The sequence below is a fragment of the Dipodomys spectabilis genome, unplaced genomic scaffold (genome assembly GCF_019054845.1).
Source record: "Dipodomys spectabilis isolate Male_0828 unplaced genomic scaffold, ASM1905484v1 ptg000297l, whole genome shotgun sequence".
Taxonomy (NCBI): domain Eukaryota; kingdom Metazoa; phylum Chordata; class Mammalia; order Rodentia; family Heteromyidae; genus Dipodomys; species Dipodomys spectabilis.
In genome coordinates, this window is record NW_024870974.1 from 6,152,700 (window position 1) to 6,178,026 (window position 25,327).

The following is a 25,327-nucleotide window of genomic DNA, read 5'->3' on the forward strand; positions in this document are numbered from 1 at the left end:
TTTGATGACTGTCTTGCAGCATTAACTTAGAAGGAAGATGCTATAAGTCCAGGAGTTTGAAACCATTCTGGGCAACACAGTATGACGCTGTCTCAAAAATTAGTTTATTCTGAACCAACTAGGTGACATTGTGTGGATACAATGAACACATCTGATATATTTACACTTTCCTCCTTCCATTAACCAATTTTCTTTGCTTGGTTTTTATTTTTAATTACAGTTATATAGTCACTTCTCAGGAAGCAATCTCAAACTTTTTATGCTTAGTTATGTACAGATCGCTATTTAAAGGAAAGCTTCAGTCGGGCACTGGTGGCTCACTCTTGTAATCCTAGCTACTCAAGAGGCTGAGATCTGAGGATTGCAGTTTGATGTCAACCTGGGCAGGAAAGTCCAATAAACTACTCAGAAAAAGCTGGAAGTGGCACTGTGGCTCAAGTGGTAAAATGCCAGCCTTGCGCAAAAAGAAGCGTAGGGATAGTGCTCAGGCCCAGAGTTTAAGCTCCAGGACTGGCAAAAACAACAACGACGACAACAACAACAAAGCTTCTTCTACTGTACCATCTTGCTGCTAGAATCAACTTGTGTATTTTCCCTGAAAGACTACAATGAGAAGTTAAAGAATTCCCTGCTTTCTCATCATTATTGTTTACTGTTTCATGTAATTTTCCTAGAAAGTAAAGTTTGGTCTTAAAACGTGTAGTTCATTTAGTAATAGAGACATCTTTCTGAACTAAATGCCTGCCAGCCTGCCATTGATCTGTCAGATAGATTAAGAGAATTTGGAACATCCACTCTCACTTAATGGAACAGAATTTTCAAATCTAATTTAATTTGCCACTTGAATGATGATAGTAGCAGGCACTGCACCAGATTCTCCGATGGAGTTGTCTAGCTCTGCACCCAATAAGTCCAGTTGTATCTGTCACAATCTGACACACTCAGTTTATTTGAACGAACACAAATATGCGTTTGCCTTGATTAGGTAGGAAGGATATGCAATTGTTTCATTATTGAAATGTTAGAGCCCATCACATCTCTTAAAAAATCAAATTAGGGGTTGCAGTTAGTGCTGTTAATTTTTCACTATGGGTATAATGATGAAACATTTAGTGGTGCAAAATGTGACGAGTCATTTTAAAGATTAGATGGAGCAACAATGAGAGATGTCAGATTAACTGAGCTCAAGTTAAGAATTACTTTTACTTTGTCAGACAAAACCAAGTACTGGATATATAAATTTAGCAAAAGCATTTGGATTCTGAGCATGAGGTAGAAGTCAGGGCCATCTGTGGTGACTTCTTGCATCAGCTGACTATTTGGTTAGCCAGGAAATGCCAGTTCTTCTCCTCAGACGGGAGATCAGCTTAGTAACATAACTACATGAGAAGCTTAAAGTGGCCCTACCACTCTCAGGCTGACCAGGATGAGTAAATAAGATGATGTCTATGAAAGTACTTCCAAAGCTTTGAATGTCTCTGCTATTTGGCCTGTGTGAAGGACTCTTCTTTTTCTTGTCTCCTTATGTTGGCAAAGATTCAGAGAATTAATGATAAACTCTTATTTTGTCTTGTTCCTGACATTTGAACATGGTTTTAAGTCCAGCATGTAGATTTCTTTAGTTTTCTTTTTTAAAGAAGCACCTCAATTAGGCTAAGGAAGTTCCCTTATATCGGGATTTTCTGAATGTTTCTGAATATGTTGGATTGTTCTTGCAGGTTTTCTATACTGTAATCAAGTATGGCAAGCCTATACTTAATTATTTTCCCTACTTCCAGAGTTAGCCTTAAAGCAGGATGAAAACTAAGGGAAGAAATGAGTACATTTATTTCCCTCATAAAATGGTGTTGTTTCTAAATTATAATAACTTTTGATCCACATCTCCCATTTTCCCAAACTCTCCTTACCTCCAGTCTCTGGTAACCACCATTCTACTCTGTTCCTGTAAGACTGACTTTTTGATTCTGCATATAAGTTAGATCATGAAGTATTTGTCCTTAGAACCTCGTTTAATATCCTTCGTTATTCATGTTGTCTTGCAAATGAAAGAATTTCCTTCATTTTAAAGTTTTTTTGGTATCTGTACATTTGTTGATGAATTATGATGTAGATTAACTTTCCCTTCAGAACAAATTTCCCAGTATCAGGTTCATTAGAAGAGATGTTGAGCCAAGTGCCAGTGTTTCGCACCTGTACTCCTAGTTACATAGTCTGAGAACAGGAGGATCTTGGTTTGAGGCCATCTTAGGGAAGAAGATGTTTAGTAACACCTCCTTTTCAAATCATAGCTGGAGGTAGTAATGGTGCATACCTTTCATCCCAAGCTCTGTGGAAGACTGAGATTGGGAAGATCAGGGTAACAGAACAACCTGGGCAGAAAAGTGTGAGAGACTTCATCTTCACAGAGGTAGCCTGAACACAGTGGTGTGCATCAGCGATTCCAGAGCCATGCCTATGAGTAGGTGGACCATGGCTCAGGTGCATATCAAGACAGGAAGTACAAATTTCCATGTATTAAGCAGTGCTGTTTTCAGAGTCATAAGAAAGAATAAAGGAAATGGTGGTCAGAGGATGGGGTTTCTCCTTTTGTTATGACCAGATACTTAATATAAACAACTTAAAGGAGAGGAAGGATTTGTTTTGGCTCCTGGTTTCAATGATTTTAGTTTATCCTTGCTTCTCCTAATGTGCTTGGGCAGAGCATCATGGTGATGGGAACATGTGGCAGAAGAGGAAGTTTTTACCACATGGTGGACAGGAAGTAGAGACAAGCCAGGGCCAGGGACAACATACCTGGCGGGTATAATCCAGTGACCTACCTCCTCCAGTAAGTTCCACCTCTTAAAGTTTCTAAAACTCCTAAAATAGCACCACCAATTGGAGAGGAAATTTGGGGTGGGGTGGGGGCAGGCATTTCATAGTCAAACCATAGCCGGTAGTGTGAGGTGGTGTTTGTAGAACTAGCTGTGAATCAAAGAGATCTTATGGGCTCACAGCGTATATCAGAGAAATACACATGGAAAGATCTCTGCACTGTCTTGACCCAGACTAATGACAGAACAATGAATCAACTTCCAAAACGATGAATTTACTGAAAAGAGTGAATGGGTTGGAGTGAGGAAAACAATTTTTGGAAGAACTTTCAAGAAATTGGAGATTGGATCTATCATGAAAAGTTTAAACTGTGGGCTAGTGAGAATCTGGAAGGATATTTAGATAGTGTTACCATATGTATATTTGTGTGTGTGTGTTTGTGCATGTGCAAGCAAACACACAGATGTGCGCTCGCATGTGGATGAAGAATAACTTCTTCCCTGATACCTGAAAGAAAAGGAGCTTTTGGTAAAGAATGTATGAATTATAGGTGTGGGCCACTGCCATTTATTTCAAAAATTACTTTTGAAAAATATTTTTGGCATGATTATTTCTAAAGTTTTTAAATGGACTAAAGAAATACCAAGTCATTATTTCAGAATTGATATGCTGCATTAATCTTATCCATGGATCTTGGCAGATTTTCTTAAGGGTCTCAGCACACCTGCACTTAGTGCCAGAACCCAAGCTGTTTGTGTAAATTCTGGAAAGCAATGAAAATGCATTTATCTAAACATGTTCCATACTAAATTACTTTTGCCAATCAAGCAAGACTTATCCCTATTTAGAAGAATTAGTGAGGTTTTACTCAATTAGGCTTGATGTTGAGTTAATTTTCCTCTCATTAGCATAATGAAAAATTGTATGTTACTCTATCATGCATGCTGGGTGATAAAAAATAGAGAATCAATGCCAACATATTTTCCTTTGAAAAACAAGGCAAAAATATAAAGGCTTAAGTAAGTTATTCTGGATATCAGACAAAGAATTATTTAATTCTGCTGTGCAAACTATCATGAGCAACACATTGTTAGATACATTTTCTTTTAATGAGGGGTTTATAAGACTAGCATCATCAAGCAGTTTTTTTTAAAGATTGCATTTTAAAGGATTTCTACCTCCTAATTTTTGGGCTTGCTGAAGTAGTCCCCCTATCTTGTCCTAGACTTCTTCAATTTGTGCTTTAATATACAAGTATCTCATATTGTGCTGTATTCTTTACATGCTACATTTGCAGTTTGGAAATACTGAAGCAACACCTGGTAAGTTTTCCTCAATGGGTTGCATGCTGGATTTTTGCTAAAGATCTTGTAATGAATGAAATTTATATCTATCTGTTCTTAGAGAGGCACAATTTAATCTCCATTCTATTATTCTATGTTACATTCACCCCTATATATTAAAAATAAAGATTCTAAACTAAAAATATTACAAAATTATAGCATCCTGCAAAGGGTAGTCTTGTTGAAATGCTTTAGGGTCTAATGTTGCTATGTTCTAGAGTCTTAGCAGATTATACCTTCCCTCCCAAACCCACATACACCCACTCACCAATCTGTCTTTATAATCACATTTATTCACTTTATAACTGAGACTATTGTCCAAAGCACAAATTTTACTTTCATTTAATAACACTTCATTAATATCTTAATGAATAAAGACAAAGAATTGGTGTTTGAAGACCAATTTAAATGTTGTCTCTTAATACATGTACCTTCAGGTTAGTGTCTGATTATTGATTGGGTAGTAAAATTTGATTTTATTCTGTCTGCTTTTTAAGATAAGGAATTTATGTCCTTTCTGAATCTCTCAATCCAATTATGGTAATGGCTCCTCATTTATTTCAACTAAGTGGTGATTTTCTCTGGCCTTTAACTTTGCTCAATGTACTTATGGGTAGCCCAATTTATCCAGAAGTATTCTGTTTTGAATCCTAATCAGGAGAAAGGAGAGAACAATGTGTTATCCCAATTCTCTTTGAAGTGGTTTGGAAATTATTGCTTTGTATTTTTGTTAGCAGGTATTGAAAAATTAAAAGTAACCTCCCCTAGAATTTATTAGGTTGAATCTCCCACTAAATAAGAATATCAAAGAGCTTAAAGGACAAGACTTTATCAAACCTTTACAGCAAATCAGTGAAGGTCGGTAAAGTTGGAAGTATTTAATAGTGGAGAAAGCACCAATAAGATTATCTTTGAAGGTTTCTGGTTTGATATTTGCTGGTTTATCCTGCAAAGGTTTAGAAAATGAATTTTGGGGAAAATAACCTTCCATGGAGAAATAATCCCAAGATGCTTTATAGTAAACTTCCTTCTTCCTGGAGCCCAAGGTGGTTGTAAAGTGAATACAACAAGGAACAGCTCAGATCAAAGAGCACAGATGCAAAGTCACCTGTGGGAGGCCTAAGCATCCAGCTTTAAAGTTTCCTCATACAATACTGTCATTTGATCCACTAGTCTGTTCTCTGTCTTTCATGTGTAATTCCTTACCCTTCCCCAATACCGTTTCTTCAGCTGGTCAGCACATCTTTAGGGTGGCCTTCGGGACATCTTTAGGAGTAAGGTACTAGTACCTGGTGTGGCTCCCATACCCCTCATTCTCTCCATCCTCAGTGGACATAGGTTCTGTTTTCCTGAATCCTGAACTGTAAGCCAAACGTTGCTCACCCTTCATAGAAATCCATTTCTGATTTCCAGCTTTTTGTTGATACTTCTTCTCTGCTGGCAGCTTGCCTGCTTCCTGACACCCCAAGAAGGCCTAATTGCTTGTTCTGTCACAGTGGCTGAAGTTACCACCAGCTCTCATCCTTATCCTCATCTACCATTCTCTGCCTCTTATCACTTTCTCCAAGCTTCTTGCCTTCAGTGACTTGTGTTTCTAATCTCCTTGGCATCCCTGGTTCCCCCTGTCTTTTGGTAGGGCCAGACAATCAATCCTTTGTGTTGCACTGGGTAAGGTATATTACAGTTCCTGGGATAATTCACGTCAATGTTAAGTGCACAAAAGGCAGCTGGGACACGGGGTGGGGTCCATCATGACATCTTTTACTGCTCCTGTTTCCTCATCTGAATTTTTCTAGAAGCTGTGATCATGAGCAATGGAAGTGTTTCTGCGTTGTGGAAATACTCCTTCTCTGGATCTTAGCAAGTGATTTCTCCAGCTTACACGAAACCATAATCTGTTTCCTAGATTCTGAAAGTCTTTAAGACTTCTTAGTGACAATGAGAGTTGGGCTGGGGAGTATATTACTCAGGCTGTTTCTTTCTTTCTTTTTTTATTGTGAAAATACTGTACAGAGGGGTTACAGTTACATGAGCAAGGGAATGAGTACATTTCTTATCCAGCATTTTTGCCTCCTCCTTTGTTTTTCCCCTACCATCCCTTCCCTCCCATCTCTTCAACTACACAACTCCACCCCCACCGCTTGTTCCCATCACCCCTCCCCTGCCTAAATTGTAAACTTCATTGTTCAACTTAGTGTCTTGTACATTTCATTGTTACAATGAGATGTATCCCTATTTAAACAATTTGTTTTTTCTCTTCCCCTCCCCAAATTATACTGACATCAAATACAGTGAAAACAGGGGTTATACCATGGGGGAGGAACATACAAAGCAACAAAAAAAAATCACATGGTACCTTATAAATACATTAGAAAAATAGCAAGAAAGAAAAAAACACTTGTGTCCCTATCTTAGGGTTTTTCTGCTTAACTTCATCTTATCTGGTCATATGTATATAGCTTTTGACCTTTTCTACTTGTCCCAGACATATACTAGTTATTGAAAATATGGGAAATCATGGGACCTATGTTTCTTTGGGTACTCAGGCTTTTTATAAGACAAACATTTCCCGAATTTACCAGAACATCAATGCCATTCTTATTTGTAAAAGCAGTAGGCAGGCAACCTTCTAGAGTGGAGTAAATAGTCCATTAGGAGAACTGTAAATATTTAATTAGTATGTACTTTCAGTTCCATTGACAAAATAGTAGCAGATTTCTCGAAGGTTCCCCCGGGTTCTCCTAAATTATTATTACTATATTTTTCAAGTCAATAAAATGCTATAGTCCTCAATTGAAAACAAAAGACAATTATTTCAACACCTAAATACCAAAGCGACTTTACTCACATGTCACAGAAGGCTGAGAGAGAAAGGAAATAATGGTAAAGATTTCTGGAAATTATGATTTTCTTCTTAATAATTATTTTCATCAGCAAGAGAGACTTTTGGAAACAGGAGATGTTTCCTGAAACTAAATGACTGGAGATTTAATATGTTTCAATTATACTTGGTCCTATGCATTAAAGATAAAGTTAATTTCTCTTTTTTTTTAAGTATGAAGTTTCATTTTGGTTCTAGTGAGCTGTGTGACCTCAAGCTAAAGGAGGGTCAGGAGCCCCTAACTCTCTCAAAACACAAACATTGAAATCATTGGGAAATCCAGTCATAAAACCAAAACTCAACAAGATTTTTATTCTTTTTGTTTTTCTTAATTTTCTTTCTTTTTTATTTATTTATTGTTTTTTTTTGGGTCCAGTCGTGGGGCCTGAACTCTGGGCCTGGGCGCTGTCCCTCAGCTCTTCAGCTCAAGGCTAGCACTCTACCACTTGAGCCACAGCACCACTTCTGGCTTTTTTCTTTTTGCTTATGTGGTGCTGAGGAATCAAACTCAGGGCTTCCTGCATGCAAGGCAAGCGCTCTACCACTGTGCCACCTTCCTAGCCCCTTAATTTTCTTTCTTATGTTTAAGTCGATGTCAGTTTACAGGGGCAGTGCATCTTGATGAAGGTCTCACCTTTCATCCTTCTCCCTCATCTTTCCCAAACCCCACCCAGCTTTTCAATTTCTCTAGTTCTATTTTCATACACACACATGGAATGTTCTCCCACCCTTCCTCTTTTCATTCATCTGATGGATTCCTATAATCTCACAAGAACAGGCACAGAATGGAACATTAAAACCCAATTGTCAATTTTGTACTATACAGAAAATGTTTCCAAAGGTCCAGGAGACCTGCCGTCATTATATGATCAGCATATTCTCTCCTGCTGCAGACTTGCACCATGTTCTCTTCCTACTGCAGACTTGCATGATAGAATGTTTTTCTTAAAGTTTGACCTTTAATGAGATTAAAAAATATTTATTTATTTTTATGATTATCTTGATGCACATGTACAAAGGAGTTGACATTTAACAAAGCAGTTTATGAATACAATGTATCTTGATCAATGGCACCCCTTTCAGCATTTCAGTTTGGGATGTAAAGTGGTGTAAATACTGATGACCTTTCATAACGTCCGTGCCAAAATGATGATTTTTCTTACTTTTAATTACACTATCTAGAACACCGCTTGGGTCTTGGACCTCTAGAATTAGGAAAATAAGGTATTTTTTCCCAGACCTTCCATTTCCTTAGAGATTTCTCTTTGTAATATAATAGAAATAAAAATACTAGAAATATTTAATTCTAATATTATTCAGAAATGCTAATGTATTATTTTCCATTAAAATACTATTTCATAATATTATCAAAAATGCAGCCCATTCAGTGTGTATCTCATGTTTCATTTCCTCTATACTTTGAATTTATGAAGACCCAATGCATATATCCCATTAAAATTATTTTATTATAATGATGATGGATGGAGAGGTTATAGTTACATGAGTAAGGTAATGAGTGCGTTTCTTGTCAAGCATTGTTACCCCCTTCCTTTGTTGTTTTCCCATTGTCCCTTCCATCCCTCATCTTCCCCCTCCCCGCCCCCAAGTTGTAAAGTTCATTTCCAACTGTCTTATGGATATCATTGTGGCAATGGGTCACCCTGTGTCCTTGTTTCAGCGTTTGTTATTCCCCTTCCCCTTCCCAAATCAGATAAATTTATGTACAAGATACAGGGCACCAAAACCAAGTACAGTGACAAGTACAGGGGGAAAAACATACAAAAGAAACACAAAAAATCACATAGTACATTAAAACAAGAACAAGAAAGACCTCTTGTGTCCCTCTCTTGGGGTTCATTTTGTTTAGTATCATCTTATATAGATTTTGAGATTTTCTGCTCATCTGATAAGATTATCCTAGACATATACTAATTAAGAGAAACCATGGGATCTATATTTCTTTGGGTTTGGGCATCGGTTCCATATCTTAGCTATGATGAATAACGCTACATACTGAGTTCCCCTATGACCCAACAATCCCACTTCTAGGACATTTACCCAAATGATCACAAACAAGGCCATTTTGGGCTCTGTTTCCTTTGGCTACTTGTAACATCCACAATTACAACAGTTAAGAGTGTCAAAAGGAAGCATATGACACATTTAAGTTGGTATGATTTGAGGAAGGCTTACTTATGGGGTGTAAACGGGTGTAAGAGCTAATGAATCAGAGACTAGTAGTGGCACAACAGAAAGATGGAGGGGAGGAAGCAGTTACAAGAGCCTGAATAGAATTTTCTTGAGAGGAGCCGTGGCCTTCAATTCAAAGTCATAGAGAGGCTGAGGTGAACCTCCAAAGGAGCACTGAGGAATAAATCCACTGAGCTTTCAAACTCTTCCAAGTGTCCCCAGTGGCCAATCTCCAATGGAGGCCAGAAAATTTGGGGAGTCACAGGACAGAGTACAGAGAGAAACGAAGAGTGGAGAGGGGAAAGAGGCCTGAAGTAGCAAGGGTATTCTTTTCTCTTCTCTTCTCTTCTCTTCTCTTCTCTTCTCTTCTCTTCTCTTCTCTTCTCTTCTCTTCTCTTCTCTTCTCTTCTCTTCTTTCTTTCTTTCTTTCTTTCTTTCTTTCTTTCTTTCTTTCTTTCTTTCTTTCTTTCTTTCTTTCTTTCTTTCTTTCTTTTCTTTCTTTCTTTCTCTCTTTCTTTTGTTCTTTCTTTGTTATTGTAAAGTTGATGTACAGAGGGGTTACAATTACATAAGTTGGTAAAAAGCCCATTTCTTTTTTTTAAATTAAGTTTTTTATTGTGAAAATACTGTACAGAGGGGTAACAGTTACATGAGCAAGATAATGAGTACATTTCTTATCCAGCATTGTTGCCTCCTCCTTTGTTTTTCCCCTACCATCCCTTCCCTCCCATCTCCTCAGCTACCTCGCTGCCCCTCTGACCCCCCACCCCTCCCTGCCTAAATTGTAAAGTTCATTTTTCGACATAGCGTCTTGTACATCTCATTGTTGCAATGGGTCCACCTGTATCCCTATTTAAACGATTTGTTTTTTCCCTTCCCCTCCCCAAATTATACCAACATCAAATACGGTGAAAACGGGTTATACTGTGGGGGAGGGACATACAAAGCAACAAAGAAATCACATGGTACCTTATAAATACGTTAGAAACACTAACAAGTAAGAAAAAAAACCACTTGTGTCCCTATCTTGGGGTTTATTTTGCTTAACATCATCTTATCTGACCTTTTCAGCTTGTTCTAGACATATACTAGTTATTGCAAATAAGGGTAACCATGGGACCTATGTTTCTTTGGGCCTGGCTTACTTCACTTAATATAATTTTTTCCAAGTAAAAGCTTATTTCTTTTTGGACAGTGTCACCCCTTTCTTTACTCCCAGTGTTTCCCTTACAACTCCACCCACAAGTTGTACAGTTTATTTTTCATATAGTGTCCAGTGAGTACCACTGGGATTCTTTTATTTCTATTCCTGACCTCACTTAGCATTCTATCTACCTGCTATAAAAATAAGTACTATAAAATAACTGCTCAGTGAATAATGTACAATCTAACCCTAAGAACTTCCATATGGCTTTACTGTTGCTTATATTCTTAGAGCACTATTTTCTTTAAAATTCTGTATATTTAAAATTAAGATACTGGGGCTGGGAAGGTGGCACAGTGGTAGAATGCTTGCCTCCAATGCATGAGGCCCTGGGTTCGATTCCTCAGCACCACATAAGCAGAAAAGGCCAGAAGTGGGACTATGGCTCAAGTGGTAGAGTGCTAGCCTTGAGCTGAAGAGCTCAAGGACAGTGCCCAGGCCTAGAGTTCAGGCCCCACAACCGACAAAATAAATAAATAAATAAAAATAAAATTAAGGTACTGGTGTATGTGCTCCTTTACTCTTGAGGATGTTGGAAGGATCAAGGAAAGATGAGGAAGCTAATGATTGGAAGTGCTTTGTAAACTGTGAAGAGCTGTTAGTGTGAATGGCAGGATTACTTCCCACGACTCAGATTCCTTTTCCTCACACCATCAAATCTCTGAATTGTGTGAACTTTTTAACTCAGATTTTATGCTTTACACAGCGAGTTTTACTTTCTAGCTAATTAATCTCCTGATACTTTCATATATCCGGAGCTTGAGCATACTGATGCCCAAGTTCACGCAGTCTTATTACAACTTCCCTCTTTTCTGTTTAACAACTCTCTGTACCCATACACATCTCAAAAGCTCTCTCTTTGCAGGTCTAATTTATGTTTCTTTGACACGTTTGGCCAGTAGGTGCTGAATATGTTCAAGGACCATACATAATAAAAAATGCATCCTTTGTCTTGCATGTGAGTAGGCAATTTCCTCTCTCTCTCTTGTCATAGTGTTGGGTTTACCTACACTTGGAGTGATATAGGAAACAACCCCTTGTAGACCACTGACTAATTTATAAATAGCATCTTCATGAACACTGTCACCATTCTATGAAGACTTCAGTATGATTTTCTTCATTCTACAGGCAAAGAATCTGAAGCTAAGAGATGAAATGCACTTCCCCAAGGGCTGAGCTCAGACTTGAAATCAGACTAGACTCCTGTCCACTGACTGGCAAACTCATTTGCATGATGCTGCAGCTTTTGTACCCTCTGAAATCTTTTTTTTTTGGGGTACCGGTACTGGGACTTAAACTTAGGACCTGGGTGCTGTTCCCCAAAGCTGGCACTCTACCTCTTGAGCCACAGCTCTGCTTTTGGTTTAAGAGTTTCACAGACATTTTTTTCCCTCTGGGCTGGTTTGAAATGGCAATTCTCAGATCGCAACCTCCAGAGTAGTAGGATTATAGGCATGAACCTCTGACCTGATGTTTTTTTGTTGTTGTTGTGGTCATGGGGCTTGAACTCAGGGCCTGAGCACTCTCCCTGAACTCTTCAGCTCAAGGCTAGTGCTCTACCACTTGAGCCACAGTTCCATTTCTGGTTTTCTGGTGGTTAATTGGAGATAAGAGTCTCATGAACTTTCCTGCCAGGGCTGGCTTTGAACTGCGATCCTCAGATCTCAGCCTCCTGAGTAGCTAGGATTACAGGCATGAGCCATCGGAGCCTGGCTTGGCCAGATGCCTTTTAAACGTACATTTTATCATTCTTACGTGTTACAGCAATTCCTCTTTACTGATCATAGATTTGATGTTTGTTTACAAATACTGTACCTCATTTTATCATTATTTGATGGGCTGCTACCTCCTCTTCCTCTTCCTTCTTCTCTTCCTCCTTCTTCACCAGAAATCTTCTGATATAAAATTATTTCAGTATGGGATGCAGAATTTGGAATTGAATATTTCCCTGAAATAGTTGTTTGGTTTTTTTTTTCACAGAGACACTAACTTACGATGTGCTTGTGAATCCTGCCTTATTTCGCATCTCCTCCTCCCCTTCGGGTTGGAATGAGGGGTGATTGAGCCCAGGATACTTCCTGGAGCTGCTAACCAAGCCTTCCATACCTACTGCCTGTGACTCCTCTCTTTCCCGATCCTCTTCCTTCAGGCCTCATCCTTCCCATCCAACTTCTTGCTTAAGTTGTTCTATAGTGAGACCACTTGCTGTCTCCATCCTGTAATTTCTTCAGACATTTTTCTTTTCCTCTTTTTCTCTCATCCACCTTTAGGACTTTGCATGTAATATTTACCCTCCACCTCCTCTGACTACTCTATTCTTCGTTGTGACTTTCCTTCTCTTCATAACTGAAGTGACGGTGTTAGGAACTTCGTTGAAGGTTGCAAGGTTATATGTCATACATTGACATATAAAACAGACACCCCTTTGTACAATTACTTTAAAAATAATTAAAGCATAATTATTATATAAAACATAATTATTATATAAAATGTGGGACAACTCACTGACATAACTAAAGGAGGTTTTGCATTCTCTCTGCTTAGTGACTTAGTTTCAGGTGAGTAATCCTGTAATCCTAGCTACACAGAACACTGAGATTTGAGCATTGTAGTTTGAAGCCAGCCCAGGCAGCAAAGTCCATGAGACTCCTGTTAACCACCAAAAATCTCCCAATTAACCACCCCAAATCTCCAGTTAACCACCAAAAACCAGAAGTAGAGCTGTGGCTCAAGTGGTAGATCACTAACCTTGCAAAACAGCTCTTGGGCAACATTCAGGCCCTGAGTTCAAGCCCCAGGACCAGCACAAAGAAAGTATAAGTTTTTTTGTCTTATACAGTATTTGAGACCTAAGCCCATAGAGCTGATGTAAAGCAAAACAAATAAATGCAATGCAGCGTATGCTTAGAGGTAATAGAACTATGTGTGCCATATTAATCTACTTTCCTTTTGCAGAATTAATGGTGTTTGTATGCAGATTCTGTGATATTAGTTAGTTAAGACTTAGTCATTTGCCTACTATCATAAGTAAGGAAATAGATTATATGCATGTGATTAGGTAAACCAAGTGAGAAAATGAAAATGATAGTTTTAGTTCAAAACACTATTATTAGCTATATCTGGGTGGTAAGCTGCTAAATAGAACTTTATGACTTTTCTTTTCCCTTCCAGCTACCTGATCCAAGGCACTTTGTGTGCAATACATGTGTCTAATACACGTCTGGACATGTATTGTTGGATGGTAATTCTTTACTACGTTGTGCATTTAAGATATAGCTGTAATATTAAAGACAGGGTTGAATTCTTTTTATGCAGATGAGATTTGCTTTAAAGTAAAGGAGATTAGAGACTTATTCCAACATTGCTTCTATTCCTGAAAAGATTCTGTTGAGAGCAACAGGAGTTCTATCTACATATTGCTCTCACTTTATTTCGCACAAGAATCCTTCATCCCGTTAATTTGTAGCAGCAGTACCAAAAAACTTCTATCTTTCCTTTTGTGGCACTGTTACCGATAAGTTCAATCACCTTTTGTTGTTTTAACTTCCTTGATTCTAAAATAATAACAGTGGTACTAAAGTATTGAACAGTTGGAAGAAAACATCGGAAGGACTTTTAAGTCAGTGTCTAGAGTATAATAAATTCTGGATGCCTTTGCTGTAGTGATGGTGGCAACTCCATGACAATTGTGACAAATGTGGCTGCTACTGTGCCTGACCCTTCCAGAGTGGTCTAAGAGCTCATTTGCACCAAATGACATTCAGCTTTCTATAAGCAACCAAAAAAGGCTCACAAAAGATATAGATTTTCCACTAATGGAGCGGTGAAAAAAAATGATTGCAGGATCTATTGTTAGTTCTGACAGTCAGTCCCCCAAAAGTTTTGAGAAATGAAGCGGGATGTGAGTAATGTCAAACCTCTTAGATAAGGTTCCAGGAGAAGTCCTCCACTGGATAATAGTGGCGATGGTTCTTCACCGGTTCTTGAAGATAGAAGTTGTTGGCATTTTGGTGTCTTCCTCATAGCATTCAGCACAGTGTGTTTATTTCATTTTTTAAGTGTTGGTAAATATTGTCATGCTTTCTGCTTTCACTATCGACTAATAATATGATGGTTTTCATTGTGATAACTCCATGTATGAGTACGGTGTATTTTGAAAAATTTTACGTCCTCATTTATATAGTTCCATTCTGTTTTTTCTCCCTTGCTCTTAAAACATGTTTGATGGACTTGATTGTGGTGATACATATGTACACACATATATGTATTGTGTTTTGATTCTTTTCATACTCCACCATCCTTTTCTTCTCTTTTTTCTGCCATTGATTCCTCCTTCAGAAAGCCCCTCTTTCAAATCTATATCCTGTAATGATGATGATGATGGTGATGAAATGAGCAAGAATATGATATATGGCTTATCTTTATGTATATTATCATTATCTTTTGTGTATGTGGTACTGAGGAATTGAACCCAGGGCTTCATGCATGCTAGGTAAGCACTCTACCACTAATCCATATTTCCAACCACTACTTGTCTTATCTTGTTCAATAACATGAATTCCTGCTCCATGTATTTCCCCAAAATGACATAGTTCCATTTTCTTTATGGCTGAGTAATATGCTATGGTTTGTGTACATCATATTTCTTTATCCATTCATTATTGAACACTTTGGCTGATTCCACAATTTGGCTATGGCAACACAAAGTTTTATAAATTGCAGTTGTTCAACCAATATGTTGATTAGGTGCTTAGATGGAGGCAAGGGAGAAGTTCTTCAACTGAAAACTGCTGTCCTACTTAAAAAATGAATTTGCATTGTATCATCTTTACCCACAATTTCTGAAAACTGCTCTAGTCGGCACTTATCATTTGACTTTGTATAACATGTCAATTTCATGGAACTTGCAATTCCTTCCAACGGTGATAGGATTTCCTTTTTATTATTGCTTCAAAATGGAAATAGGTGTTAGTATAAGGGCAAACTTTCTTCAATCAAGCTTAATAGAATTTGTTGCAAATAATTGAAATTTAGTGTAGGTAGGGGCCATCTTGTTAGAGTTTAAATACCAAGCATAGTTACTGGAACCAAGTGGAGACTTAATTAAGTTGTTGAACAAGGAATGCATACTATAATATGTTCATTTCATTTCACAGTTGAAGAAACTGGTGGAGATAATTTGCTCATAGTCACACAGTGACATAGGAGGTCCTGAAACCAAATGTCCCTTGGTGTCACCATGCTTTAATTATGGATCTCACATTTAAATTGTAATCGCTAGAAGACTTTAAGTTTAGTCTTTGCATACCTTTATTTTAAAGTAAGGATACAAATCAAATTCTTAGGCTTGTTCATACTAGTCTGAAGGACTGATTTCAAGGGAAACTAAAATGTCTGTAAGAATCTTCTCCAAAGTATACCTATTGGTTCATTTGCTTTCTCATACTGTGTTTCATTTTTTGTAATTTTTAAAAATTATCTTTACATAGTAGTACAGAGGAGTTGGCATTCAACAAAGCAGTTATGAATACAGTGCATCTAGATCATCCCTCCCTGCCCATCCTTTCCCTACTTTTCTTAATTTTTTAGAATATGTATTGAATTCCTTTTGCCATTTAACCAAAGTTGTTTCTGTACACAGTTCATCTTGATCTGTGTCATCCCTTCAACCTTCAACATTTACAAACACCCCCCCCCCCCCCACACACACACATGTTTCCTTTTTCTCTCCTATAGACTGTGAAAGTTTCCCATCCACTCCAAAGACTTCCAGGTCGAGCCTTTGTCTCTCAAGACACAACGCACCGCCTACTTCTTTCTCTGTGTCTCTTAGACTTTCAAAAGAAAAAACAAAGTTGCTTATCCTGTTGCTTCCTTTTCTGCTGTTTTACAGGATGGGAAAAAGGAGTCAAGTTCATGCACGTGTTTGAAGGGGCCCAAGTTGACAGAAATCGGGACAATTGCCTGGATGATAACGCTCAGTGACGCCCTTCACAACTTCATCGACGGCCTGGCCATTGGAGCTTCCTGCACGTTATCTCTTCTCCAGGGACTCAGCACTTCCATTGCAATCCTGTGTGAGGAGTTTCCGCATGAGCTAGGTGAGAGACGCTGCTCCTGTGGCAAAGGTGACTTCATCTTGGTTTTAGCAAGAACTGTCGATGCACCAAGCTGAAGCAACCATTGTGCGTGTTGATGATTATCTTGGATCTCAGTCCAGAAACCGAGAGAGAGAGAGAGAGAGAGAGAGAGAGAGAGAGAGAAAGAGAGAGAGAGAGGGAGGGAGGGAGGGAGGGAGGGAGGGAGAGAGATTCATTTGCTCTGTTTTTCCCTTTTTCTTTTTCTAGGGGACTTTGTGATCTTGCTCAATGCGGGGATGAGCACCCGACAAGCCCTGCTGTTCAACTTCCTGTCTGCGTGCTCCTGCTATGTTGGGCTGGCATTCGGCATTTTGGTGGGCAACAATTTTGCTCCAAATATTATATTTGCACTTGCTGGAGGCATGTTTCTCTACATTTCTCTGGCAGATATGGTAAGAAATTGAATCCCTTTGTTTGCTTTAAGAGGAAAATTGAAGAAGGGTGGCCTGCTTTCCAAAGTGCACAAAGTCATTCCCATTTCAATGGGTTCACTTGCACCAATGGTCACTTGGAAGTGGGTTTCCTTGATTCTTTTATCTCTGATCTTAAGGATAGTGAGTTTTTTTTCCTTCTGAAAATGGCATATTTACTTCGGTCTCTTTTGCTCTTGTGGTGCAAAAAGCTCTCTGCCCCGTGTAATCTTTTCCCCCTGGTTTGTGAGGATGTAGAATTGGAAGAGGAACAAGCTGGGAACTAGCATTTGGTTACTTCAAAGGCCAGAGCAGCGAAAACTTTTGGGGCAAGTCAAAAACTAGCACAAAAAATTGGGAAAAAATTAAAATTGGCAATATTTCTTTGGGACAGTATATATATGTAGGTCTATATTTATGTCATTGTCTTTATTCATAACTGTGAGAGTATATATGTGTGGTTAAAACATGTCCTGTACATGTCCATGGGAGTTGTGGATAACCTTCTAGAACATGCAAATCTAGTGCATAAAAATCAAGGAATAGTTTTTATTATATATGGGACTGAATTACACATATAATTACAGAAACAACGTAACTTAATATGAATTATATAATATATGTTGTATTTACATATAAGTTATAGTTATATAACTCATGTTGTATGAAGTTAAATTTATATCACTTATAAAAATTAATCCATATGTGTGATTATATATGTAATTCATATAACTTATATATGAATTCATGTAACATATATGAATTACATATATAATTTAAGAACTTAATCCTCTTCATATGAATTCTAGCTCAAATTATAGCTACCTGAGTTCATTGTTCTTTGCACATCCTTTCAAGAACAAGGATTTGATCTCTTTAAACCACTGCCACTTTTGTATTTTTCTCCACAGAATTAATGCTTTACACTATCTTGATTGTAGGTGGTCATTTGCCCTTTCTGTGATATAAGAGCAGAATCTATTAGAGATGTCCAGTTTGAAGAAGAGATACTAATAAATTATGTTCTATATCTATACAGTGGATTTATTTTTTAAAGTACTGGCTCACAGCTTTCATCCATTGTATCTGACTGGATTTTCGTAAGCCAAGTCCATACATTGACTGTAGATTCTGAGAACTTTATACATGGAGAAAATGCACCAAAGCATCTACAGAGAGTAATAAGAGAAGATGTTTTGAAAAGTTGAAGGGTAGATAAGATGCAGCTGACAAAGGGTACATTTTAAGTAAAACAGCATGGGGTTTTAATTACTTTCACTGTACTGGCTTCATCTTCTTTAACCCTAGAATAATGCATCATTTATTTAAGGATTTTTGTGAGGGTAGAACGAGCTAAAGGAAACAAATTGAGAAAAAAGGGGGAAATAAATACACGGCTAATTTTGAAAACTGTCCAACAAGCTAATATTGGCATATACTCTGTGCCAAGCCTAAAATAGTCAGGCCCTTAGACCCCAGGCAGAGTAAAAATAGGCACAGATCCTATATGCACGAAGTTTTCTATCTAGAATGAAGCAAATCAGGAACCAACCAAACAGAAGCCATGCACATGACTAAAAAAACTATGAGTAGTTTCAAAATTCAGTGAAATAAATGTGGTGGTGAGCATAGGGTCACTTAGTATAAACTAGGATAATTTATGGGATGCGATTTAAGATAAAACCTGTGGAGTTTCATCTATTGGAAAGTCAGAAGGAATGGAGTTCAGGAAAAAGTCATGAAGAGTGTGAAGAAAGGCACTGTGCATTTTGGGTGTTGAAAGAATGATGTGGAAGGAAGAGAGAGTGAGAAGCGAGAGGAGTGATCGAAACAAAATGAGAAAAATCCCAACAGACTCAGTTGAAGAACACAATTTCAGTTGTTTTACTCTATTGATGGTTGAAGCATTAATTACCCCAGCCACACAAGTTCTATTAAAGCATCAAAACATTGGCAGTCAATGCTCAGCTCTCCTGTAGAAATCTATGTGTGACCATTTTATGTTTGACCACAAGATGGCAACAGTTATCTAACAATCTATCTTCTAGTTTCCAGAGATGAATGATATGCTGAGAGAAAAGGTAACTGGAAGAAAAAAGGATTTCACCTTCTTCATGATTCAGAATGCTGGAATGTTAACTGGCTTCACGGCCATTCTGCTCATTACCTTGTACGCAGGAGAAATCGACCTGGAGTGATGGGAAACCGAAGATGGTCTTGTTCATGAAGGCATTTCAGAAATTAAAAGGAAATATCTCCAAAGGGATTTTTAAGCTTACCCTATTTAGTTAAAAGATAATTTTGTTTTCAAGATAATCGAATTACTGCTTTCAGACCATTATTTGTTGTTTAAAATGTTTCAAAAGGTTTTTGGTTCCCATCTGCAATACTCAGTGTATGGGTCTTCTGTAAAACTATGTTTTTCAGTGTTTTGTGCATACATTAAAATCATCATAAGGCAAGACACATGTGTTCCATAGTCATGTAAACACCCAGACCCAGAGAAAAATACAAGATGCGTCATGTATAGGTCACATAAGGCTTTCGTAGTAGGATGGAAGTTTCCAATGACTTCAGAATGGCTTTCTTGCCATCAGTTTGTTCTCATGCATCCAAGAGCAGGTACAGCCCAAATGTGGAAGAGAATGAAAACATTTTTAGCACAGATACAAATGATTCCAAGGTCTTAATGAACCCCAGAAAGAAAGATTGCTCCTATTGGATTTTAGCAAGTTGTAGGAGTGTTTTGAAAATGACATTAAACTACTGTGAATTAGGAAATCATCAAAGCCTTGCTTACCTTATGAAGTTTGGTTTAGAGCTTGATCTTTGAGTATGAACTCTAGAATTCTTATTTTGATTTAGGTTAGGGGTCTTAAATGGCAGAACAGTCTGTGAAGCCGTTGTCAACTGTTTCAATATACCCTATGTTTGTTTTGCAACAGTGAAGAAATATGTTGGTTGGGGGTGAAAGAAACTGAATATAATTTTTAAGCAATTTGCCTTTAAAGATGCAGATAACTATTTAGCAGAGATTATTTCGATAAATGCTGAACAACAGCTGGCCTGCTCTCCAGGAAGGACTGCTTAACTAGAAAATAGACATTCCTCATGGCTACTTGAGAGTCATTCAGGAAAGACTTTTGTGTTCAGTGTTCTTTTTTCCATATAGTGTATCTTGGAAAGATCATCACACCATGGCTACATTTCTACCCTTTCTAAAAGATAGAGTCTGTTCATTCATTTAGTAGGAAACAGAAAATTAGCTCAAAATGGAATATTCTAACCTCAAGGCACACTCCCAAGTAACTTAAGGAAAGATGATTTGACAATGAGGAAAATTACCATCAAAAGCCAACAGTTATCTCAGGAATCCTATTTTCCTGCATGTTTGATGAACATTTTCCATAGATGTTCATGTATATGTCACTTTATGATTGACAGTTTAAGAAATTATCACTTGACCAATAGTAAACCCCTTTGAAACCATGTCTTGTGTCATTCATTATTCATTTCATATGTCTTTTTTTAAAAAAGGGGATTCTATAGTGTTTTGGGGGTGTTGGATGAAAAGGAAATTGATGTGTTTATTTCAAAGGTATCTAGCAAATAACTACTACAAAGATTTATTATTCATCTCTGTGAAAAAAATCTATTTTTTGTTCATCTTTTACATTCAATCTTAATAAATAATCTTTGTCTTTTTAAATATAGATTATGTGTCTTATTTAAGAAACTATATCATTGGGCTGGGAAGGTGGTTCAGTGGTAGAGCACTTGCCTTGCATGCCTGAGGCCCTGGGTTCGATTCCTCAGCACCACATAAGCAAAAAAAGAAAAAAAAAGCCGGAAGTGGCGCTGTGGCTCAAGTGGTAGAGCACTAGCCTTGAGCTGAAGAGCTGAGGGACAGCGCCCAGGCCCAGAGTTCAGGCCCCACGACCAGACCCAAGAAACTATATCATTATATAGAAACACGATAGTTTAATGATCCTTGTTGTATATGTGGATTATAGTCTTTCATTTATTCAGTTTTGGTGCTCAGTCTGGGGCTTGAAATCAGGGCCTGGATACTGTCCCAGATATTTTTTTTTTTTTTTTTGCTTAAAGCTAGGACTTTACCACGTGAGCCATACCTCCACTTTGGGCTTTTTGGAGATAAGAGTCTCATGGAGTTTCCTGCCCAGGCTGGCTTGGAACTGCATTCCTTAGTTCTCAGTCTCCTGAGTAGCTAGAATTATAGGCATGAGCCACCATCTTCTGCTTAGTATGAGTAATTCTTGCTACCCTCTCTCCACGTGCTTGCTTCTTGTTATTCTGACCGTGTGCTTTGCTGTTGATCATTTTCCTTAGAACAGACAACAGAGGTAACAGGGCAAGGAAGACTAAAAAGAAAATGGTCACTTAGTAGAGGCCATGGTTGAAGATAAAAGGGAGCAAACAGAAAGCTATGATTACATTTAAATGACTCGAGGTAATGTTTCAAATAGCTAACCCTTTTGGTCAAGGTATCTTTTTCCAATGCTTTCATTATACCAGCTAAATACAATATTTAGACTATAAATGGGCTGCTGGGACAAACTAGAAATGATTTAACCAGATTCTATATTTGTCTATGTATATATATATATGTATTTTTAAACTGTATTTATTTTTGGTGCAAGTACTGGGGTTTGAACTCAGGGCCTTGTATACTCTCAGCAGTTTCTGCCCAAGACTGGCACTCTACTAGTAGAGCCACTACTCCACTTCTGGCTTTTTAATAGCTAGTTGGACATAAGAACTTCTTGGATTTATGTACCTGGGATGGCTTCAAACTAGGATTCTCAGATCTCAGCCTCCTGAGTAGCTAGGATTGCAGGCATGAGCCACTGGTGCCAGATATATAGGTTATATATTTTAATTTTTCATCATTGAACTTCTTTAAAGAAAGTTGCCATTTATGGAGTACTCTAGCAGACCACTATGATAGCACAGGCTGTGACATGGGGTCACCAAGGAAGGGATGAGGAGATATAAAGATGTGTGATTAAGATGGACATTTGTGGATAAAGACGAAAATAGAAACGATGCCATTCAAAGAGAATCTCATAGGATGGATTGAAACTGGTAATGCTTTCTGCTCTCAAAAAGCAGAGGAAATTCATGAAATATGGCCCATGCTCAGCCAGCCCCCCAGACATGTGGTCATTGTAGACATTGTTAGGATAGAAAGGGTAGATTAGTGTCTGACTTCCAGAAAATACAGAGGCTCAAAAGGGCTGGCAAATGGCTTTAGAGGCAAAGTGAATAGAGTTGATTGGGAGAATCTCAGTGTAGTAAGCAAAGTTGGGGAGGAGGGACCTGTCTTGAAGACCAAGTCAGTTCTCAGTGGATTTTCAGGGAAAAAGAAGGGCGATGTCACCTGGGCCAATTGGAGAGCTGGGATACATCAAGAAGGAGGAGGCCTGAAGAATACAATAGGAGTGAGGATGGCTTTAAGGGCCTCTGCAAAGAACCTTGCTATCTCCTATTGTCTTTCCCCATTGAAGCACATAATCAGGGAGGGGCTAGGAACTACAAATAGGCAAACAGGGTGAGCAGAAGTCTAACCATTAACTAAGGATTGTAGTACTGTTTGATGTGGAATGAACACTTTCTAAAACTGACTTGGCATTCTGCATTTAAAGTGACTGTAGGATTTCACAGTCTGGGTGTCCTGGGTCAGAACAATTCCTAAGCCATTCCAAGCTTCATCCACGTATAGGGGAAAGCCAGCTGATCCCTATCCCCGAACACAAGCTTAAAGGTTAGTAAGGAATAAAATCAAAGTTGCTTTTATTCGCCCTCCGAGAGTTTCTTGTTTGTTTGTTTTTTTTGCTTATTAATATTTATTTATTTGATTGATTAATTCATGTTTGCAGTTCTGGAGATCAAATACAAGGACCTATAAATGTTAACCAAATACCAGTGGATCACACTGTGATCCCATATTAACAAACAACCAAACATATAACTAACTGCCTTCTAATTGCAAAGTTTCAGGAAATTGTTGTCAGTTCCTTTGGTCGTTGGGACTGTAATTACTGCTTCAGAGGGTGGAAGGGATGAGTTGTAGATATAGGTCCTTAATAATGTAGCTCTATATTTATCATACTTTATACGAATAACAAGATTATTCATTTGACAACCGAGTGGTCTTACATTGAACGTTGGTCCCAGTGGTCACATGCTTCCATTCTCGAGAAGGTACAGCTGCCTACCTCTCAGTGTGTCTCCAGGGATGCTCCTCCTGCAAACCGCTTTCACGTTCTCACATCTTTTAGGCTTTGCTTACATGGGAATCCCTACATGCTATTCCAGTTGAGAAGGGAAATCTATCTAAGGAAGTGTATGTCCATCTATGACAGAAATGCAGTTGCTCTCACAAACTAAGCATTTTTAATTCACACTCAAGGAAATGTTTTCATTTCACTAAGAACTGAAAATACAAACCAGGCCTGCTGGTGCCATCTGTAATCCCAGCGTCTTGATAGTGAAAGGCACGAGGACCATGAGTTCGAGGTCAGCCTGGGCAAAGTTAGTGAGACACTTATCTGAAAAAAGGAAGTAAAAACAAAAATGCTAGACCCATAGCTCCAGTGGCTTCTATTCTCATGAGAATGTTACTATGTCAATATGCCAATTACGCATGCACTTTAAAAAATTAGTATTCTCTCTGACCTTACAGAATTGGTCTTTGTTTTCAGAAGCAGGGCAAGCTGGAGTAATGAGGTCGTGGGGATACAGGTGATCTGAGAGTGTGGATGCCTAGAGCCCCACACAGGTGCTGCTGATCTCACCGGGCAGCTGTGCACAGCTGGAGAGCTCTTCCTCCCATAGCATCCTGCAGTGCCCTCTGCTGAGAAAACTCAACAGGGTGCTGCTAGTGGAGCGGCTGGGTGCTGGGAGGCACTTCAGTTCCTTCTGTTGAAGCTCCATCCAAAGGGTCAAGCTAAGTCTGGGAGAATGTAAATTGATACAGAATGCAGGGAGTTGTGAGATCCAAACCGCTTCCCACTGCATGTGTGTAGTTAGTTGTTTGGTGAATAGATGAATATACATCACCACATCTTAATAGGAACCGACCATTTGTTTCTCACTGATCTGCAGTGCATGTCTTTTCTTGGAACAGGAGGTAATGATGTATGAATTGGCTGGGCAAAAGTAAGACAGGAAAGTGGGGTAGGTGGGTGGAGTTGGTACTATGTCAGAACAAAGTGAAAGTTTATAGGGGATGGGAGGAAGACCTGGACTGTTTTGAGAGACTAGCTCAAAGGCAGACTTAAAATACCAGCAGGTAATAATAGTCTGAGTAGATACAATAGTCCAGTTATCTGTCTGGCAGCACTGCTTGAAGCATTGACCATCACTTACGTTAAAATCCACTGCTTCTAGGTGGCAGAGGAGAGAGTGTTCCTCCGAGTGTTTACTGAATAAGCAGTTGGTGCCTTGTGAGAATTTCCTGTTGCAGAAGTGTCTGTGGGCCACATTCCTTCACTCAAACTGTCCCTTACCTTAGTGTAAGGTACGAAAGACAGCATCGATAGCGATGACCACAGAGCTGAGAGGCTATTACTCCCCGCCCACACTTGTAAATAGATGTTTTCCCTTCGGGAGTCATTATATTTGTTAATTTTAAAGCTGTTACTCTTATAATTAGGTATGAGCTTGTTAATGAATTGGAAACACTGATTTTAGAAATCCAAGGAACCGTGGGGGAAGGTAGTTCATAGCAGCTCTCTCTTTTCTCTGTGTTTTTGCTTTGTGTTACAATCAAAGCGTTTCAATTTCTGAAGAGCTAACTCTCAGAATTTCTTTGTGTGTGCGTTTTTACAGACGACAGCACAACAGAACAATCGCCAGCACCATGCTAGCAATCCCTTTGCGATTTAAGGCTAATGAACATGCACAGTATGTTAGATTACGACTAGAGATGACATTGTATAAGGTGGGATTTGGTCTGCCTTGTAAATGTAGGGCCCAAGCTGGCAAAGGCCATTGCCCAACATGGCTAGAATAATGCACTTCAGGTAGCTTTTCCAGTTTCTCGTGACTTCTGTCTCCATTGTTACTAGCTTCAGTCTTCCTCTGTAAACTGATTGCCACACACCACAAGGTTCAGGAAGGCTTTTTATTGTTAATATAGAGGGATTATAGTTACATAAGTCAGGTAATGAGTACATTTCTTTTGGGACAATGTCACCCCTTCCCTTGCTCTCTCCCAGTTTTTCCCTCCCATTCCCACCCACAAAGTTGTATAGTTCATTTTCAACATAGTGTCTAGTGCGTACCGCTGCTACATTTGTTTATCTTTTGTCCCTTCAGGA

At 38.5% G+C, this 25,327-nt stretch overlaps 1 protein-coding gene across 1 annotated transcript in view; it reads left to right on the top strand.

Moving 5' to 3' along the window:
• The window catches only part of Slc39a8 (solute carrier family 39 member 8), a 57,345-nt gene extending 37,859 nt beyond the window's left edge, over positions 1-19,486 (top strand). Inside the window, exons 6-8 of the mRNA XM_042701806.1 lie at positions 16,326-16,533; positions 16,780-16,964; positions 19,031-19,486. Of these exons, the coding sequence (XP_042557740.1) occupies positions 16,326-16,533; positions 16,780-16,964; positions 19,031-19,180 (543 nt within the window). The 3' untranslated portion in view covers positions 19,181-19,486. The remainder of the gene's footprint in view (positions 1-16,325; positions 16,534-16,779; positions 16,965-19,030) is intronic.
• Positions 19,487-25,327: the final 5,841 nt, after the last annotated feature.